Source organism: Stegodyphus dumicola, chromosome 9 (assembly GCF_044657685.1).
Source record: "Stegodyphus dumicola isolate Sdum_Otavi_A_Nest chromosome 9, ASM4465768v1".
In the NCBI taxonomy this organism is placed as follows: Eukaryota; Metazoa; Arthropoda; class Arachnida; order Araneae; family Eresidae; genus Stegodyphus; species Stegodyphus dumicola.
The window spans coordinates 100,336,437-100,358,318 of NC_140776.1; the positions used below are offsets into that span (position 1 = coordinate 100,336,437).

Below are 21,882 nucleotides of genomic sequence, written 5' to 3' on the forward strand. Positions count from 1 at the left end.
CAGCATGTTTCAAAAAGAATATACGTATTTTGAATGCATAGATTTATTAAACTGTATGACATACGAATATGAAACGTCACACACAAATGTACAAACCTCTCAAGTTCAGATTACAGATGCTCAATATGCCCTCCATCAGCGACAAGAACGTCGATACTCAAATTCCTCCCATACTCAGGCAAGCATGTCCATCGTCACCGATGTTATTACAGTACGGATCTGGTTCTTCACCTCTTCCAGGTTCTGTGGGAGTGGTGGTACATAAACATTGTCTTTAATGAAACCCCACAGGAAGAAGTAACAGAGTGTCAAATCTGGTGACTTTGGAGGCCAGGTGAGACATGCTAAGTCACCAGCTCCTTGACGACCAATCCAATGTTTTGGTAGAGTTTCATTCAGATAATCACATACTTGGGGTCACCAGAGTGTCCCGTCTTGTTGAAAAATGAAGTTAACTTCATGCAGCCTTGAAAACAACCAGTTTTGTAACATAGTGAGATACTGCTGACCGTTAACCGTGTTTCCATCAAAGAAGAATGGGCCATAAACAGATGATCAAGATATCGCACAAACACATTTATTTTGGGCGAATCTCGTACATGTTTAATGGCTGCATGTGGGTTCTGTAGGCCCCAAATTCGAACATTGTGTTTGCTTACATGATTACAAGCACAAAAAGTTGCTTCACTGAACACGATGCGTTGTGCGAAAGTGTTATCATTGTCAATAGCATCAATAATCTGGTTACAAAATGCCACATGTTTGCGTTTGTCATCAGGACCCACAGCCTGAACAAATGTAACTTGTACGGCTTCATAACCAAACAACGTCTCAAAACAATCCAAAATAGTTGTTGTAGGCAGTTGTAACTCCCGACTGGCACGATGAGTTGATTTTGAAGGACCAGGTTGGAAAACAGTTTGAATTCATGCAACATTTTCGTCAGGAGCATGAGGACAGCCAGAACTCTTTCCTTTACATACACATCCTGCATTTACAAACTGTCGATACCATCTGCGAATGTTCTACTCATTCAGAGGATCACTTTGGTACCTCAACTTGAAATGTCTTTGCACTGTAATCATGGAATTGCACTTCGCAAACTCGAAAGCACAAAATGATTTCTGCTGCGGAGCAGCCATTTTAAACACGTGACGGTTACCACGCAAAACAGAAGACAATTGATACCTAGCGGCTATTAATATAAATTAGATTATGTGTTTCGCCAATAGCCAAGCTGAGGCACAGTGATCGATAGTTTGGACAAAATAACACTTTGTAATATGTATATACTTTTTGAAACATGGTAAATTTAAGTGGTTATATTTAACGACATGATCAGTTACTCCTTCATATTAGGAATCTTACAGCCAAAATAGATATATCAGTTAACACTACTGGTAGAAAATATACTTCAGACTCTTCAAGATATGATGCTTGAATAGCAGTTTAATGAAGACAGCGCTGGGTTGTATACAAGACCAGAGTTCCACATCTAATAGGACTGAACTCTTGATATAACTTTTCATATGAACTTTGTTTCAGAGAATTATCCTTTTCAAAATTTTTAGGAAACTAGAACTAACACTTCAAATGCTTTATTTGCAACTAAAAGAGCTCTTTAAATCTCTTTCTCCCCCTTGTTTTTACACAAAACAACAACAGCAAAAAGACTTCAATCAAAATACCCATTTTGATACAAAAGAAGAGATATTTATACAAAGGGCCAACAAGAAGAATATGGTACTAGCTGTGTATATTAATAACATTTGAAAACACAATAAAATGACAAATTCACAAAAATAATTTTGTGTTTCAAGTTGAACTTTCAGCAGTTAGGTTGTCTTAACCTTTGCCAAATCTATTAAAATGATGAATACAAATTCTACATCTAGCTTAATAGGTTTAAACATTGGGGGGGGGGGAATACATAATACCTCAAATTAGAAGGCAACTCTTTGCATTTCTTAAAAATATTAATCATATTTTTTTTAGATTCAAGCCCATATTGATACCAATTAATATGCAGTCATGTTAAAAATTGAAGCTGCCGCCTTTTTACCTTAACAGATGTATATTTCTAACTATTTTTCTTAAGGGAAAAAGTATCTTCAACTCTTAGGCAAAAAAGATTAAAAGAAATCTAAAACCTGATAAAGAACAAATAAAATCATTCCAAAGATGACTAAAATGTATTATCTGCCATAACATGTAATAACCTCACCATGAGTTTTTCAACACTTCCAATACTTACAATATTATTTTGATAGTTATTAGCAGTTTTTTTTTCCAAAATTCTCTAAAAAAACTAATTTTCTCTAAAATTGAATAATATTCTCCCCGTCTAAATAACTGATGATCCTACCTCTATTTTGACTTCAGCATGTTAACAGGATTGTTAAAAAATGTGTCTTCATTATTACTATATCACTCATTATGCTTATGGGTAATGTAAAATTAAGGTACATGTAAAAATAATTATGCATGCATTAGCAATTAGAAATGAAAGCAATGTGAGATTGACTCCACAGGAAATCTAGAATAATTTAAAACATTAAATGCTTAAAATTATGCAGTATTATAGTACTGACATACAAATGTGCAATGTCAAGTTTCAAACTGAATGCATTAAAAATTATTATTTTTACCATTTACAGTTGGAAACTATTAATAATCACCAGCTTGTATGACAAATTCTTAAAAATTGTTTACTTTAATCTTTTGATTTAGTTATTAATACAACAAATTAATCGTTTGAACTGTACTACATATTCTTAATATTGTTTTATAAATTTATAGTATTTAGCTATTGCAACAAAAGTATTTTGAATGTATACAATATGTTTCAAAGTATTGTATTTGAAAATAAAAAATACTGTCAATTCTCCCCCCCTTTCCGACTACAATGTTTGCCATAGGTGGGTCAGTTGTCCTTCAATGGTGGATCATATGAAGAAAAAGTACAAAAAAAATTATTACGTAGTATCATTTATTGTTATCACACACTAATATTTTATTAAATCCAAAGATACAATTAACATACACTGGTGTGCAAAAATTAAGAACGAAGTCGAAAAATTAGCATATCAGCTGAATGAAGAGGCAGAGCGGACAGAAAGACCAATCAGGACATTAAATAAGGTGATGTACGGTAGCACATGCGCAGATATGCAGGTAGACGTAATGGGGGAGTGTCTGAGTAGTATAAAGCATGTTGTCGGTGTAAGATCAGTATTTCTGGCAAAGAGATTGCACGTCGTATGGCAGTTAAAATCACACCGAGTTGCTGCCTCAGTGAGAAATGGCGAATAATCAATCTGTTAGACGACATCTGGATGCTTTTACCCGAGGTCGAATCATTGGGAAGTTGGAGGAAGGCCGCAGTCTGACAAGTGTGGCTGCAGAGTTCGGAATTGCTCACAGCATCGTTTCACGACTTTGGAGACAATTTCAAACTACAGGAAAAGCTATTCGGGGGTTTAGTAGTGGTTGTCCACGAGGAACCACACCCGTAGATGACCGGTATATTGCCTTACAGGCCAGAAGAAACAGGTGGCAGACAGCGGGAGAAATCACTAGACACACGACACAGGCGACTGGACGACCGATATCGCGTTTTACCATGGCCAGAAGACTGCACGGTGGTGGTCTGTTTGCACGACGCCCTGTACGGTGTGTACCTCTAACGCCTGCTGCCCATCGGCGAAGGTGTTCTCTGTGGTGCCAGGAACACCGGAATTGGAGAGACAATGAATGAGGACGAGTACTCTTTACAGATAAGAGCAGATTCAGTGTGAGTAGCGGTTCTCATCGCATACTCATCTGGAGAGAGCGGGAAAGTCGCAATCATCCCAGAAAAATCATTGAAAGGGACAGGTATGGAGGTGGCGATGTTCTCGTTTGGGGAGGCATGATGCTTGGTAGTCGTACAGACCTTCACATCTTCGATGCAGGTTCAATCAACGGGACCCGTTATTGTAACGAGATTCTTCTTCCATATGTACGTCTTTTTAGAGGCGCTATGGGTCCGCAGTTCCTTTTCATGGACGACAATGCACCATGTCATCGCACAGTAGCTGCCGAACAGCTCTTAGGATATTGAACGTATGGATTGGCCGGCATGATCTCCGGATCTCAATCCCATCGAGCATGTATGGGATTTTCTAGGCAGACGCTGGGCAGCTCGTACCTTACCACCAGTAATGATTCCGGAGCTTCGATTGGCGCTGCAAGACAAATGGGCAGCAATGCCTCAACAACTCATTGACACCCTCATTCTCACATGGGCAGACGCTGTGAAACCTGCCTAGCAGTCAGGGAAGATCATATCCCCTATTAAAGACCGGATGTTTCTTGCTGGACACCCATCACAGGGATGTTTCGGCCTTCAGTCGCATTGCGCTCTATGCTATTTTTTCAATAAAGCTTCTTTTTATCCCTCTGATTTCTCTTTTAGTAAGTGTTGCTTACATTACTCATGTCCTTACGTATTGGGGATCTTACGGTATTAAAGGTGTTGATTTGGAAAGCTTTTGTATAAAGTCATATTGAAAAAACCGTCTCGACCTTAATTTTTGCACACCAGTGTATATACAGGGTTGCCACTCGAACAGGAGAATGAAGTTCTCTGACTTTTCCTGGTGTGTTTTAAGAAAATTGCAGTCTATCCACATAGTGTGTGTAGGCTATGCTGAGAGGTAAATTATGGTACCACTTGAAAACAGAAAAATTTACCAATTACATATGACCTCTCTATACACACTGCTCGACATTGAAAATGCAACATAAAGAAGGAGTGGTCAGAAAGTGATGAAATATGGAAAAAAGACAAAGACAGCAAGCAGCAATAAGTGATCTTTATTTCAAATTGATAGTCAGAATACAAAGCGAGAACGGCATCGAATCAGTAGGATGTAGGACCACCGTTGACAGCGATGCACGAAGAAACACGTCTAAGCATAGAGTTAATAACAGTGCGGATGATAATGTCCTGAGGGATGGCTCTCCATTCCCTTTCAACCATTTGCCACAGCTCATCTTCTGAACGAGACAGGGGCCAGAGCCTGCAAACGGCGTCCAATCGCATCCCACACATGTTCGATTGGTGACAGGTCAGGAGAGTACGGTGGCTAGGGAAGCATCTGTATACCTTGCAGAGCATGTTGGCAGATGTGAGCACTGTATGGTCGGGCATTATCCTGCTGAAAAATTGCATTAGGCAGCCCCTGAAGGTAGGGGATTGCCATCAGCCTCAGTACATTATCCAAGAATCGTTGGGCTGTCATAGTGCCCTGAATACGAACTAGAGGTGACCTGGAATCGTAGGCAATGGCACCCCAAACCATTATGCCATGTTGTTGCGTAGTGGGGCATTCCACAGTTACTGCCGGATTAGATCTGTCTCCACGTCGAAGCCACACACGTACACGGCGACTGTCACTGGATAAACAGAAGCGTGACTCATCTGAGAACACGATGTTTCGCCATTCTGTCATCCACATCGCTCCAGTCCGGCACCATTCTAAACATTGGCATCCATGCTGTGGGGTCAATGGCAGTCTTCTTAACGGATGCTGTGAGTGCAGGCCACGTTCAACCAATCGACGGGAAATGGTTCTGGTCGACACGGGAACATCCAGGGTATCTTGCACATGCTGCAGAATTGTGGTACAAATGACTTGTGGGACCACCACAGCTTGTTGGCGGATGTGTCGATCTACACGTGCTGACGTCACTCTGGCTGCACCTGCACCCCTCCTTCCCACATTTCCTTGTTCCAACCATGTTCACCATAGCCGATGCACCGTGCTCGCATTCACGTGGGTATCAGCTGTGATTTGATGTAAGAACCTACCTGCCCTTCTCAGTCCGATCACCATATCCCTCGTAAAATCGTCTATCTGCTGGAAATGGGAAATGCCTTCGTTGACGGTGGCGGCCTGGCATTTTCTCCTATTACACGTATCCTCCGGGACAAAAACCAACTTTCTTTGATAATTTGTCTGGCAGAAATAACGACGCGAATATTGCTCATTTTGCACATTCCTTCCCTTATAAGATTATTCGCATAATCAGTGACGTGCGCCTACTCTAAAATTTGCATAAATTTCTGACCACTCCTTCTTGGTGTTGCATTTTCAATGTCGAGCAGTGTATATAATCCCTAAAGCATTACTATTATAACTGTGATAGTTGTTTTCTCCACTCAAGATTGAGATTAGAATCTGCCCAATCTGGATTAAAAAATGTCATTTCTTTTCAGACATTTTGCAGGTAAATGAAAGAAATCTATATAATGATATTTTTAAATAAATGCAAGTATTTTATATTTACTCTGCAGCATATATAAGCAAAAAATATGCACGTAACATTCCGTAAAGGTCATACTGCTATAATTAGTTTCAGAAGAATGCCAAAGAAAATTGCCAAAATTTCTTAAGTATTAACTAATATTAAATAAATTTAGAAGGAAGAAGACACATTAAATAACATTAAAAAAGTTAATTACTTGAAGACTAAAGACTGAATTACAATAATCAATGATATTTTGGTGAATATAGTTATATTAAATAGTTAGCTTAGATGACTGATTACTATTTTTTTTTTATTTATTTATTTTTTTATTTTACTGCAAAATCACAAATAAGGTATTTATTTAAAAGAAAAAAGAAGTTTAAAAGATTTTGTACTAAAATCCTAGTATATGATACGGCTTTGGTACGATTTTGAAAATTGTCACCAACACCAAAATGACACGTTTACTGCTCATCATCATGTCACCAAATCCCATGTGTATTGTATCCTAGGATCAAACTGATTTCGTTTTACATGAGAATGGAAAGGTATTTTCTTTCATTCATCATGCACTGCACATGAGCTTGAGAGTCTCTCGATTCTCGAGGTTACTGGAAACCAAAGTTGCTAGAAACTTGCTTTGCCTTTCTAAAACAAAATTTGATTGGAGCTGCAAAAATTGGCTCTACGCCAGCTGCACGATTGACGCACATGTGATACATAATTCGTCAAGAAAGTGACCGTTTCCAACATTGGTGGAAAAATCGCTTTTTTGGGGATTGCCGTATGAAGTTCCTCAATTTTTTCAGATTTTGACCAAAATATAAAAATTCCCTGACTTTTTTAGGTGAATTCTGGAATTCCTCGACTTTTTTCGGTTTTTCAGGCAGCACGGCAACCCTGTATATATAACTGAAATTTAATCACCTGATAATTCCTGCCAATCAGTATTCATACAACAACATATATTCTACATACACACATATAGCTAAAAATAATTTCAAAGTATAGGGCAATATAATACTACCTGACAGATTTTTTCAGTGGCAATGACTCTGTTAAGTTTGAACTATCAAAAAGGCTAAAAAATAAATAAATAAAGTCATTTATGATTTTATTCACCAAGGAAGTACAATATTTATTGCAGCATGGAAGAAAATAATGTTCAATACTTAATTAAACTGCTAAAATAATGTAAATAATAATAATAAAAAAAGGCAGGACTACGTACATGATCATTCAGCAGATCCAAATTAGATTAAGATTTCTCATTGCCCAACTTATTTTTCTCCCCCTGTCAAACTTACATTCAGGCCAATAAAATATACCTCTTTCCATATTTGCACAATGTCACTCTGGTGGGGTTGTTTCTGGGGCCATTTTTATGTCATAAAGAACTACCACTTTGCACTACAGATCAAGGCTCTTCTTGCAGTGGGAGCTGCAGAGATTTATCTCCAAATCAAACAGGCAAAATCATCAGTGCTATAGCAATATGTTCCTCAGCACAACAGCTTATTAACGATATATATATATAATACATTCTATAAATATCTTGAGATTCTTCACGGTATAAACAAAAAGATCATAATGAAGAAAAACTTTCAGACATAGCCATAGATTTAATATATTTTTAATTTGTTATACAACAAGCCTTGAGAAGCATAATCAGGCTCACTCATTGTCATTATGGGTGCAATATCCACAATTTGGTGTAGCTTTTCCGAATTTTAGATAATGAACAAAGCAGAGCAGTTAACGCTTGTTAGCAGCAGCAAGGCAAAGTAGGAAAAGGACAGAATGTTGTTCAATATCCAATTGAGCTGCTAAAATAATGTAAATAAAAAAGGCTGGACGATGTGCATGATCATTCAGCAGATCTAAATTAGATTAAGATTTCTTACTGATCATTTATGTTTTTGTATTCTTTCCCCCTCCCCAACTTACATCCAAGCCAGTAACATATATCCCTTTCAATAATTGCATAATATAATTTTGGCGGGATATTTTCTGGAGCTTTTTTAATGTCATACAGGGCTATTACTTTGCAGTACAGAAATGTCTGCATCAATGCTCTTCTTGCAGTGGGAGCTGTACAGATATTCCCTAACCCAGTGCTTCAAAAACCTTCAATATTTTCGACCCAATTTTCAATCATAATTTTCATTGTGCTCCCCCCATACAACAATAATGTATTGAATGCAATAACAATATACTTTGATGCTAAAACTACAACAGGATCTTAATTATAAACCGTGCAAATTATCAAGATAAGTATTAAATTTTGAATATATTACTTTTAAATAATAGATGTTTTAAGTACCATATTTGCTGGCATATAAGACGCACCCTCTTTTTTATACACATTTTTGAAGGATAAAACTTTATTACTGATCATTACAATGAATTAACAGTATTTTAAATATAAAGTAATATTTTCTGCAAATACCCAATCTACCTGAGAAAGAACATCTTTTAATCTTCTTCAAAACCCAGACACTCATCTCCAGAGCTAAATGAAGAGTCACTTGAAACCTCTTCTAAATCAGCATTTGAGTCCTCTCACAACAAATTGTCCTCTGCATAAACCAGTGCATTGCTAATGCCATACTTCTTAAAATGATTTAACCACTGTTTTGGTTTAGACAGCATTCCATGAAGATTTGACCCATTCACAAACTTGCAAAATGCTAGGCCTCTTCCTTTTTCTGTAGTCTTCAAAATTTGAAGACTGTATCCAGCTGTTCCACCTCTCCTTCATAAATCCCTTAAATGGTTTATTAATGCAGACATCTAAAGGTTGAAGCTAACTAGTTATGCCTCCTGGAATTACAGCTAACTGAGTTTTCAATTCTGAGTTTATTTTTAACATCTTCTGTTCCGTGAGGACGAAACTGATCCCATACTAGTAGGGCAGGTTTTTTTTAACAGTCCGCCAGGGCACCTCAACCAAATTTTATCTATCCATAACTTCATTCTTCCTCCATCCATCCAGCCTTTTGCATGAACATGTATAAACACTCCTTTAACACGTCGACAGTGGCACGGATATTCATTGTTCTTCTCATGCGGCAGCGCTTGAATTAGCTGTCTGTTTCGTGGGATGGCGCAGCACCAAATTATAAAATAAAAAAATTATAAGATTATATATTTTATAATATACAAGCATGACCCACCGGTGAGTCATGCCAGCCCGCAGAACAATCAAGCATGACCCACCTGTTGGTCATGCCGCCCCAACGGAACAGACAAGTATGACCCACTGGTGGGTCCGGCCAGCGTCAACGTGTTAAGCAATGTATAAAGAATCCTTTAGGCGAGGAAATTTTCAGAAATGAATGTAATAAAAAGCTGAATATCGACATATAAAACGATGCACTCCATTTTTCAGACCTATTTTCAAAGAAAAAAAGTGCGTCTTATAAGCCGACAAATTACTTTAAGTAAGACGGTAAGTATTATGTTACTTTTCCTTTCTAATTTTTAAATTGGAACAGATTGTAAAATAATTTTTAATCAAATTAAATATTTATTTACTCAATAATCTAGTTCTAAAAGTACAAATGTCATTAGAAAGATTGTCTGCTCTCTATCTTATATCCATCACATACGGCATTCCCACCGACATCTTCGCAACTGTCTGCACAACTTATAGAATGCCTGAGCAAAATGTATACAAATGCTGCATTTCATTCATTTCCAGTTAGTCTTGGTCGAGTCAATCCTTCTTTCGTCACCAAATCTGTCTTGAATGTGCATTTTGGAATTTGCACGTTAATTGCAATTCATGGCATTAAAAATTTACGACAGTAGATTTAAACAACTGTGGATAAATTTTTAAGTCGTAAGTGATCATTAGGAGATAATAAAGCATCAACAAGTGCATGGGAAAGATTGGTTCCGAAAATTAACCCCTTAACTGCTGCGGGCGTATATATACGCTCTTCTAAATTACTATCATTTGCTTTGCGCTGGTGCCCGTAAAATTATTCGCAAAGCTTTGGAATGCAACACCACATGACCTTGACAAAGTATGCGAAGGAGGATACTATTTTAGAGAAGTGTGTGGAGAAATTGGAGAGAGGGATGTGTCTAAAGCAATGAAAGTAATGACTGCGCGGTATTGGCTGGTGTTTGAGTAAAACATATTTTTTTAAAATTCTCTGACCTCCATTTTCGTTTACTTTTTGTAGTAGGTTCCAGGAATAAAGAAAGATATAACGAATGTTTTAAACCCATTTATCTTTTTTGAATTATTTTTTGATGAACTGCTCGTGTTTCATATTGTTACTGAAACTAACGGTCTTGTAGACGAGTATATGAACCAACACCTTGGAAACGAAAAATCAAGAACAAAATCGTGGCATTCAACCAGTTCAGAAGAAATATATGTTTTTTAGGCATACTGATTTCACAAGGTATAACACTGATACCTGATATTACACTTTCCTGGTCTAAAAATGAATTCATAGAAACTCCATTTTAGGGATCCTTTTTTATTATAGAAACATTATTTTTATTATACTTTTACTCAAAACATTAAATTTCTTTTCTTTTTTTATTTTGTGAAAGTAAAACTCGCACTTATTTCCCCCCTAATAAATCACATAATTATGCGCCCCTGTGTGAAAAACCCTGGCACTGGGAAATGAATCTTGTACATTTTCCACAGCAGTTAAGGGATTAAATCAAGAAAATACTCTCAAGATTACTTAAATTTTAGGTTTACCACTACTGAAGCAAATAAACAAGAAAGGTCCCTGTGTGTTATTTGCTAAAAAATATTGGAAGTAGACAGTATGAAACCTAATAAACTTAAATGACATTTGGAAATGCTTCATGGTAAGTAGGTTAATAAACTCTGAGAATTCTTTAAATTAAAATCATATGATTTTTTTTTTTTTTTTTTTTTTTTTTTTAAACTCTGTGAATGAAAAAGCTTTACTTGCTTCTTACAGTCTCATATAAAATAGCCAGATGTAAAAAGCCTCACACCATTGGAGAACTTATTTTTCCAGCTGCAATTGAGATGGTAGAAACTATGGTTGGAGATAATTTTGCTAAACAGCTGCAGTCCATATTTCTATCAAATCGATGATATAGCTGAAAATGTACAGCAGCAGCTTTCTCAGAAAGTTGCATACAAACTGTTTTTAATTCAGCTTGACGAGGCAACAGATAGCAATAAAGATTCTCATTTCGTTGTACGTGTTCGAATTTGCGATGGTATGCCAGCAGTAGTACTAGATGGTACTGTCTCAGTACTAGACATGGGTGCAATATATTCATCTTTGCTATTTTATTGAGAAAAAGATGGTTATTACACGGGAAATTTTTGCAACGTGTTTATAAATTAAGTGATGAAATTGCCTTTTTTCTAGAAGAGGAAAACTCGACCGGAAGCTGAGAAGTTTCGAGATGGTTTATTTGTGATGAAATTGAGCTACTTCGTCAATATATTCCAGAAATTAAATACATTGAACCTTCAGCTCCAAGGAGCAAATATACATATGTTGGATACGAATAATACAATTAATGCTTTTTGCAGCAAACTGGAACTATAGAACAGAAATTTAAAGTAAAAAAAAAACTTAGAAATGTTTAAAAATGTGGATAAATTTACAAGGCTGAAAAACAACATGCGAAAGTTGTTTCTGAAAGCATTGAAAATCATTTAGCCATGCTGGCAAAGAATTAAAAAAAGTATTTTCTTGCTAATGACAACTTGATAGCAAGCTACGAGTGGGCCAAGGATCTATTTCAAAATACTCCAGAAGGGCTCTCAACTGACAAAGAAGAAATCTTCATAGCACGTCAAGTGGCGAAATCAAAAGGCAATTTAGTAATAAACCACTCTTTGAATTTTGGGTAAAGCTGTATGACAAATTTTCTGCACTGAGAACAAAAGCATTTCATATACTGTTATCATATACTGTTATCATATCATCATATACTGTTATCATATCATCATGAGACAGAAGATACAGACCAGAATAATTTAATACGAGGGCTGGGGCAAAAGTCATGGCCACTATTTTTTTCTTGCAGATATGTGAACGGATCATAGAACGTATATGTTTCGTGCGGAATTTCTGCAGGCATAGTGTGTATGCAGAACAGCAGATGGCTCTGTGGTAGCGAGGGCTCTTAAATCAGTCAGTTGGTGAGTGCCGTGCGAGATGGAAGTAACCCGTGTTGAGCAGCGCGCTTACATCAAAATAGCCGTTTTCTGAGGAAGAAATGCGATAGAATGTCACAGTAAATTAGTAGAAGCCCTACGGAATAATGCCCTACCATATCGTACAGTAGTATGGTAAGAAAGTTTCAGCAAGGACGTGTGTCAACCAGTGATGAGCAACGTTCGGGATGACCGGTGAGTGTGCAGACTGACTCAGCACATGCCGTCATCGAGCACCTCATGAATGAAGACAGACAATGGACTTACTGGAACTAGAGAGGGCAAGTGGCATTGAGAAATGCACCATTCACAGGATATTATGTAATGAGCTAGCGTCAGAATCCTTCCCCAGTCAAATTGATGGTGATCGTCGCGTATGACGTCAGGGGTGTCATTGTTTGTCACTTTGTTCCTCATGGCAGAACAGTGACCGCACAGTACTACAGGGACTTCCTGGTGCGACAGGTACGACGTGGCGTTAAAGATAAACGTCCGGATCTTGCGAGCAGTGCAATAATTTTGCACGACAATGCAAGACCACATAAAGCAGAGTGTACGGCAGCTACTTCGACGTTGGGGATGGGAAGAACTGGAGCACCCACCGTACTCTCCTGACCTTTCACCCTGTGACTTTGATCTCATTCCCAAGATTAAGGAACCAATATGTGTAGGCAGTCTGCAACACGAGAGGACATTGCTAATGCGCCAACAGATGACCCGATTCACACATGGTGCGGCAAATGCTGAGGCTGATGGTATTCAGTGCCTCAGCAGTATATCAAAAACCAAATTAATAGCTTAAATTACTTACTATTAGTCTTCTTTAAAAAAAAAAAAATTAGGAACCCTTTTTTAATACTTATAAAAACTATTTTTTATTTGTGCAATATAAAATGCAGCAGAGAACAGTGCTTTTCCTAAAAACCCAACTAAAAAAAAATTAGAGGTCAAAATTCTTACTTGAATTTTTGAGTAGGTAGTTATGAAAAAGAAAGGAAAGTAAGACCAGAAACATGCACAGATACACACATTAACTTTTAAAATCAACCTTCTAAAATTTACCATAGTGAATCATCAAGAGATGTTGTAAGAATGGAATTCCCTGTTACAGGTGAGAAATAAGCTGAATTTGCACTCTTCTTGTGGTGAGTTATACTAGACACTGGTTTTTTCTGCAACTTTCGCAAGTCCCATAGGCTAACAGTCCTAAAAAAATTGACAAGATGATAATTAGATACATAAACTTTGCATATATACTACATACATATATTAGCAGTTCATGATATAAAAAAAAATCAGGCAGCTACAAAAACATGTAAAATGTAAAATCCACACACAAAATAAAGATAACCTGTATTTTATTATCTTTTAACAAATATGCTGAAAACATCAATCAGTCATGAAAATATACAAGTTCCAGAAATTATAATATGAAGAAATATTTATTGAACTTCGCACTTACAAGATAACATTAAATATATCGAGTTAAAATAATGCTCAATAAAAAGGGGGGGATAATAATAATCACCACCACCATTCTGTTTCAATATATTTATGGTATTAAAACATTTTTGACAATGTTTAAAATGCTCAAATATTATTAATGAACCATATTTAAATGATTTTAAACCTACCCTCTGTTCATGGCAATAATAAAATAATTTTTATTCACAGGATGAATGCTTACAGTTTTTATTGGATGTTCATGACATTCATGACTTTTTGCAGATGATTTACTAAAAGGGAAGAAAAGAAATGAAGACAAGCATTAGCAAAAGAAGCAAATTAAAACATTACATATATTTATATAAGATAATTAATTCCACATAGCACCAGTATCAAGCATACCCATTTCGGAAATCAACCACAGCAATGCATCCACTTTTCTTCCCCACAATCAATGATGTAGGCGACAAAAAATCAAAGTATGAGCAAGATGAATATTCATCAACATACACCTGGGAGGGGAAAAACAAACACATTACTGCTGAAGAAGTTCATCTATTCATTAATAAAACATGTGTTGACATTTTACGCTAAATGCATTAGAGTCAAAGATGCTGTACCTCAGAGAATTTCATTTCGAAGATTTTATATTGTAGCCTAATTACACTAATAACAATAAAAATAAGAAAATGAAATATACATTTTTCAAAATTTAATTCTACGCTTAAATTTTAAACATATTAAACTATTGGGCTTACTTTAAGCAGCCTGTGTCATTTAGATTTTTAATATGTAAAAATTAGGGCATATATTAAATTCAAAGCCACTGTTTTAACATTTTATCTTTGTTAATGTACCAGCAGCCAGAGATTTATTTACTAGATAGTTCTTTATATTAGTACCTGTTTAAGTAAATAAAAAAGTTTTTTTAATTTTTATTTTTTTTTACACCTATTATTAAGGCATATTTATTTTCTATTATTTTCCCAGTTTCCAAACTCAGATTCTGGTACTTACCTATTATCTTGTCAACCAGCATGATTTAGTGCCAATCACAGATGTGACATCACAATACACTCATAATATCTATGCTTTCATTTGATGTAACCCTGATCAATTCTCAATAACTGACCTTTTGTTTTTATGAACAAGAATGTAAATTAATGGCTACAGCTATATTTTTTCATTGTTTTTTGAAAAAAAAAAAGGGGGGAGGGAGGGCCTTCAAGAGCTGTAAGAATCTGATTTGTGACTGCACTCTGATTTATTTATAACTGGTTCAGAGAATTAACATTTGCCAAATATGAGGAGGAAAAAAAAGCCCACAGACATGCAGATGGCCAACAAAACAGCAATAGCTTGCAATAATCACCTGCGGAAAGTTTGTAGTTATGAAGTTCTAAATAAAATTAAAAAATAAATTAATAAAAAAAAAGACAAAAGCTTTTTTATGAAGCACAAAAGAAAGTGGGTCAAATACTACTGAAGTAGTGACTATTTCATGGATTTCTTCCAGCTTTCATGGTCAATGAATGGAGTAATACATACATACCAAAATTCTACTGGCTTAGACTCAAAGGTAGCTATTTTTTAAAATTATTTTTTGCAATTTTCTAATTTTAAAACCCTACTGTAATTCAAATTCAAAGTAATATAGTATTAACTTATTTGTACCAAATATGATACATTACTAATATATATGTATATTATGTATTAATGAATAAAATATAGTGCTACTACATTTAATCACATTTATTTACACATGAGAAATATTAATTTACGTTTAACTGCTCTTGCCCAATATAAATAGATTATAAATAATGAAACATGGTCAATACATTGATATCAAGACCAATAATGTTATAATTATTTTTAGCTGTCAGTGTCAAGTGCTGTATGTTATTCTGACACTTGACTCACTCAGGTCAATGGTCACATTTGCTGAGCAGTACCTCAGCAATTCCCCAGCTGCAACTGCCAAAGCAAGCAAAAGAAAGGAACAAATTCCTAGTAGTTCTGATTCGAGCTGGCTAGAAAGTACTAAAAAGCAGTCATTTCTTTACCGTAAAAGAAAACAGAACTTATCAAAAGAAAACATACTTCATGAATTTTTTAAAGCAGTCATTTCTTTACCGTAAAAGAAAACAGAACTTATCAAAAGAAAACATAATTCATGAATTTTTTATTCAATCTTGAAATGGTATTCATAAAATTGGAAAACGGAGATTTTGCATTAAAAATCAGTTCATAACCAGAGACAACAATGATTGCAGCACATTGCCCATTTTCCAATTACACATTTCTTTACTTATTTTCCCCTAGCTTTTCTTCAGACTCAGGCTCTGAAAATTTAAAAAATACTCACAAAATTTTCCCCTTCCTCAATGCATGTAGAGAAAAAGTTTTCATAAATTTTAAAATGAATTTTCCCAAGAAGTGATTATTTTTGTCGTTTCAGCAAAGACAAACCCTTGCAAATTTCCTGCAAAAATCATGCTGGATGTTTCCCTTTTAACTATTGAATATGCCAGCCAAGTATTAACCGATTACACCTAAGCAAACATAAACTGATATTCAGTCTACGATGTCACTCAGTTAACAGCACATTAAACTTCTCTAATTATTTATGGATAATTTGAGGGTTATGGGATAGTAGAGACAACATTCAGAAAGAGTGAGGTTCAAGTTACAAGGAAGTAGAAATGAAGATATCTTATTAGATATTGTAATATTAATATTACTATGCATTCTTATTGGAATGTGGGTTTCTTTAAAAGATATAATACTGCTATAATTACCAACAGTTTATCAAATACTGCTGCCAACTTTTTATATTCTTACTGCAACGGCATCCTTGGGAAATTAAATCATTCGCATAATTTTCCCTCTTGATTTTTGGATGATAAAATTCATAAAAAGAGCGCAAAAGTACACAAAGAAATACAGAGATGGCACAATATAATAAATGCACAAGTTTTCGCCAAAGAAAAAAATACATGTTTTAAATTTACCTCACTAAAAATACGGTTTTCAAGATCTCCACAACGCACTGATCCATCATAACTACATGAAAGGATCATATTAGGATTTACTGGATTGTACTGCAGATGTGGAATGTTCTGATAATGTACTTCAAATAAGTATGGATCAGATTCAGAGTCCTATAAACACAGACACAATACTATATTATATACATATGTATTTAAAGCTCTAGCTATGTTAAAGCTTCTTTTCTAAAATTTTTACCTCCATAAATACATGCATAAAATTTTTGAATATTACATTCAAAACACTATTTTTACTAAACTGTAATGTAAACAAAACTTAAAATTCACAGATATTTAAGAGTAAAATTGAAACTGAGTTTATCTACAAATACAAACTAAAGTCAATACTTATACCAAATCAAAATGTTTTATTACATAAAAAGGAATACATAATTAAAAACACTCATGAAATAATTATTTTAACCAACACACTAATAATTCATTAATTACATACATAATATCAATTTTACCCATTAATTATGAATACTATATATTAACTGATAGTTATATTTCTTAATAATATCTCAATATTTTAGTTAATGAACTTAAGCAGTTCTTAGAATGAGCCATTTCACAATTCTTTGGATCACCTAGTTGCAGCTTAGCAGAATTGTTGATCAAGACAGTGTCAATTACAATAATGCACCAATGTACTAAATGTGGTAACCTGTTTATTTCAATTTTAATGATATCTTTTTATAAATGAGAAGGATGGACATTAATCTAGTAATTTTTCCTCCTAAAGTTTAAAATAAACTTTTTTTAGGGAGGCATTACATATTAACACTATCATTTTGATGCAGTTTGAAGATTTTTTAGAGAAAAAATGGAATGATGACTAAAAATTGTAAAATGTTATTTAATACGCAATACATATTTTACACATTAGTAAGACATTTATCCCTGAAGTTAATCAATAAACCTACTTACAAGCGGATTTTTCTTTCTTTTCTTTGCATGGAAATCTCTAGTGATTACTCTAAGAATGGGACTGTTAACCACAATTACCGTAATTTCGCGCGTATAGTCCGCGGACTATCTGTGTTTAAAATGTGAATTTTTGAAGCTGCGGACTATCCACCAGTGCGGATAATACGCTGGTTGTTCACGGTTAAAATCGTTGAAATTTAAAAAACACGCTGTCGTGAACTGCCGATGATCAAATATAAAAAAAGCGCGAGATTCCAAGAAAACATTCGTATGTATCGTATCGATAGTAAACCATAGAGCATAGTGCAGAACGAATGAGTAGTAGCAAGTAGAGCTCCTAAAATCCAGGCTGGCGCATCAAGCGATGCCGGGATATGAGCCAAAGAAAGTCTTGTATGAGCACTCACTTAGCGCAACCAGAGTCTTGTATCCCAGTATCCTTCGCACTGCTTTAGCGCAACTGCCGGGAGGGGGAAAAGTAATTGAGTAATTGATGCGTCAGCTCGGTTTTTAGGAGCCATAGTAGCAAGTACCTGGAGAAAAAAAAAAAAAAAAAAAACGTGATTCGTTTACTCGGTGGTTTGGCAACACCGAGTGAGTGGGGTCGAAGGTCAAATTTCATTACCACTTATACGTTGCACAGTATTTTGTCTTTCATCTTCGATAACATTGATGAAACATCGCCGGGAAAAAGATGGAAATAGAGAAGCGGGCCGTTATTGGTTTAATCCTAGTATTCGGTGCACACGGGATTTGGCTACTTTTGGCGACTTTATGATGAGCAGTAAAAACGGGACATATACGATGAGTAGTTAACGGGTCATTTAAAAAAAATATATAGTTTAACATAGTATATACTACATATATAGTATATATACTATGTATATACACACACAGTATATAGTGCATAGTATATATATAGACGTTCTTTGGATCATTTTTGGTGTTGGCGATAATTTTCAAAGTCGCGCCAAGGCTGCACCGTATACTAGGATTTTACCGTGGCCTTCGAGAAACAAGGCCGTCCAGCTCTCTCGTGACGTCACCGTATGGAGTGCGAAGAAACCTTTCTTCTCCACTGAAAGCGAGCGATTCCACAGCGCGCTTATTTATTAGTAAAAGCTAATTTTATGTTATTCCGATGTAAAGTAAACAAGAAATTATTAAATAAGTGATACTATCTTAGCATTTAATTAAATATCATGCTTTAAGACTTCAGGTATCTGAGCCATTCCCGTTAAATTACCCCCTTTATAATCAAAATAAGATTTTACACGAATTTCATCTATTAGTAAAACTACCTTTTTATCACTTTCATTTAAAAATCTGAATTTCTGTTTTGTGTACAATAAGAAATTATAATCCATTTGTTCTTGTTTAGGATCAACATTGTGCTTGAAATTAATATTACGAATGGTATTTGGATGTGGAAGTAAAATGTATCCACTTTGTCTCAAAAATTTGTACAACTGAGGTGATATATAGAAACATATAGAGGCAAAAATTAGTATATCTGGATTATACCTTTTCGAAGTTTGGAGAAGAATTGAGATTTGTTCAATTATAAATTTAATAACATTTTCTTTTTCATTATCAATGCAGTTAATATCAGAGAGTGTATTTAATGCAGCAAGGAGTTTTAATCTTATGACTTCATCTTCATTACTGCTAGCATGTTTAATTTCATTTAAGACTTCATTTAGCATATTTATGTTAGTAATTTTCATGGGAAATTTTAATTTACCAATACTTTTCAAAGAAGCATTATTAGAAAATGCTTGTACCAACATTTCATGATTAATCTTTATGGAATATTGTATTTGAGGTACAGGTTCATCTTGAATATTAAAAATCAAGACATAATCTTCAATTTTCAAAAATTTCCAGAAATCCGAAAGCTGTAGCATATTTTTCTTATTGCATAAATCGTTCAAACTTAGCAGTTCTCTGTCTTCATCATATTTTTCCTTTCCCTCATGCTTCTTTGAATAGCGGCAGCAAGATTTTTATTTTCTAGCTCTATCTTTTTTGTCACAGGATCTTTACGGATTGCTTTCGAAGTAGTCAAATATGATGGGCAATTAATCATAATCAATGGCACTGCACCTTTTACTAATCTCGCAACCTTCAAGCACACTGATATCTTTCCCAGTTTTTTCATCGAAAGCCTTTGCCTCACGTATGATGTCAGCTGGCTGAAAATGGAGCTCGCATACCTACATATCCCGAAAATGAAACAATTGAAACACATTTAAGAAGAATTATTTTTAAACACGTCATTATACAGTGAATTCTAATATCATTTCATTCAAACAGCTCTTTAAGGGGACACAGTACTAAACAATATCGTCAAACTATCGAATTTTTTTATAGGCTAAACTGCAACTTTTTAAAATACATATGGAAAATCTCAAAATTGCACCTTCAATAGTTATTTTTGAAAAATTGTTTAAATTAATAAGATTTCCTTTTTTTCTTTTTTTTTTTCTAATCATGACAACAAAATATTTCATTAAATCTTGCAACAGAAGCATACATGATTCCAAGCACACTTTTGTTTACATTTTCAAGGAATACACACACACACACACACACACACACAAAAAAAAAAAAAAAAAAAAAAAAAAAGCTATTTAAAGCAAAAATATTAATATAAAAAACGTAATAACAAATTTATAAAAATGAAATTTAAAAAAAAAATAGTTCTATGTTTTATAAACAACTGGTTTAACGATATTTTTTTTCAAGTTTTTTTTATAATTTTTTTTTTAGATATAATGTTAATTACAATTTTCAGAATAAACTTGAACATGTGACAAAAAAAGAGTTGAAAGGGTAATGTGTTCCCTTAAAATATTATAAGCACACGAATTTGAATTTTTAAATGAAAAACATTATTACTTTCATATCTCTAAAACTTACAATGACAAGTAGTTTTAAAATAAAAGTCGAGATAAATTAGATATTACAAATGCTATTTTAAGTTCCAGATTTTGTATATTTTCCCGATTATTGCTTTATATTAAGCACTGAATATTTAATCTGCAGTATATGAAGTAAAATTTATTATACATTAAATAATACTATAGTATTATGAACTTAATTACCCATTAAAATATTCACATGCAATTTATGAAGCAACATGCATTTATTAAAAAAAATTATAAAATTCACTAAGACAAATTGCAGGAAACAAAAGCTTATTATACTGCTTATTTACATTGGCAATGATTTATTGTATACTTTTATATTTTACACTAGTTATTGTTTACTATTATATTTAACACTAGTTTTTCATTGGAAATGATTTTGGGTTTAAAAACAGACATATTAAACATATTAAATATTTAATTTATATAATTTTTCTTTGAATATCAATGAAATCATAAGAATAAAAGCTCACCCTGCTATTTTTAGTTGGAATGAAGTCCTTTCGCTTTATTGCACGGATCCACTTTTCATTCAGATCGGCATCATTAGGAAAAGCGAAAATGTGCACTTTAGGTCCAGATTTGTAATTGCTGTTACATCGCGGCACTGAGCACATGTAAGGCATTATATTGTTTCTGGAACCACTCACAAATTGCCAAAAACCTCAAATTTAATATATCCAGCTGCAGGAAAATCCGGAATGCAGTTAATATCTCAAGATTTTAGGTCAAGAATTTCAGTTCAACCTCTTCTTTCGAAGCAATGGCGACTGACAACCTTTGACCCAGCGTTGCCCTCACCCCACGAAGGGGTGCACTCTTCACCCCAAGAAGGGATGCACTCTCTGGAATGACATCACACGCTCAACGTCACTGAGCTGTTGGGCCTTGTTTCTCGAAGGCCACGATTTTACCCCGTTATTTTGAAGTGGACGAGAAAGCGGTGAGAAATTGGCGCAAACAAAGGATGTGTTAAAAAGCATGGGAATATTGCCGTATTAAAAAAACGTAATTTCGGACGTATAGTCCGCGGACTATCTGACGATTTTTGAAATTT

General features: G+C 34.7%; 1 protein-coding gene across 8 annotated transcripts in view; it reads right to left on the reverse strand.

Moving 5' to 3' along the window:
• Positions 1 to 21,882, reverse strand: part of LOC118196617 (WD repeat-containing protein 76-like) — a 133,167-nt gene that overhangs the window by 2,278 nt on the left and 109,007 nt on the right. For 6 of the 8 annotated variants that reach the window (XM_085823814.1, XM_085823815.1, XM_085823812.1 and 3 more), the window contains 5 exons: positions 16,930 to 17,079; positions 14,321 to 14,430; positions 14,107 to 14,208; positions 13,535 to 13,678; positions 7,322 to 7,375 (listed from right to left, as the gene is read on the reverse strand). In XM_085823814.1, the coding sequence (XP_085679940.1) occupies positions 7,322 to 7,375; positions 13,535 to 13,678; positions 14,107 to 14,208; positions 14,321 to 14,430; positions 16,930 to 17,079 (560 nt within the window). Of the gene's footprint in view, positions 1 to 7,133; positions 7,195 to 7,321; positions 7,376 to 13,534; positions 13,679 to 14,106; positions 14,209 to 14,320; positions 14,431 to 16,929; positions 17,080 to 21,882 lie in introns of those variants that run through there. The other 2 variants (XM_085823816.1, XM_085823818.1) reach the window with 2 other exon arrangements.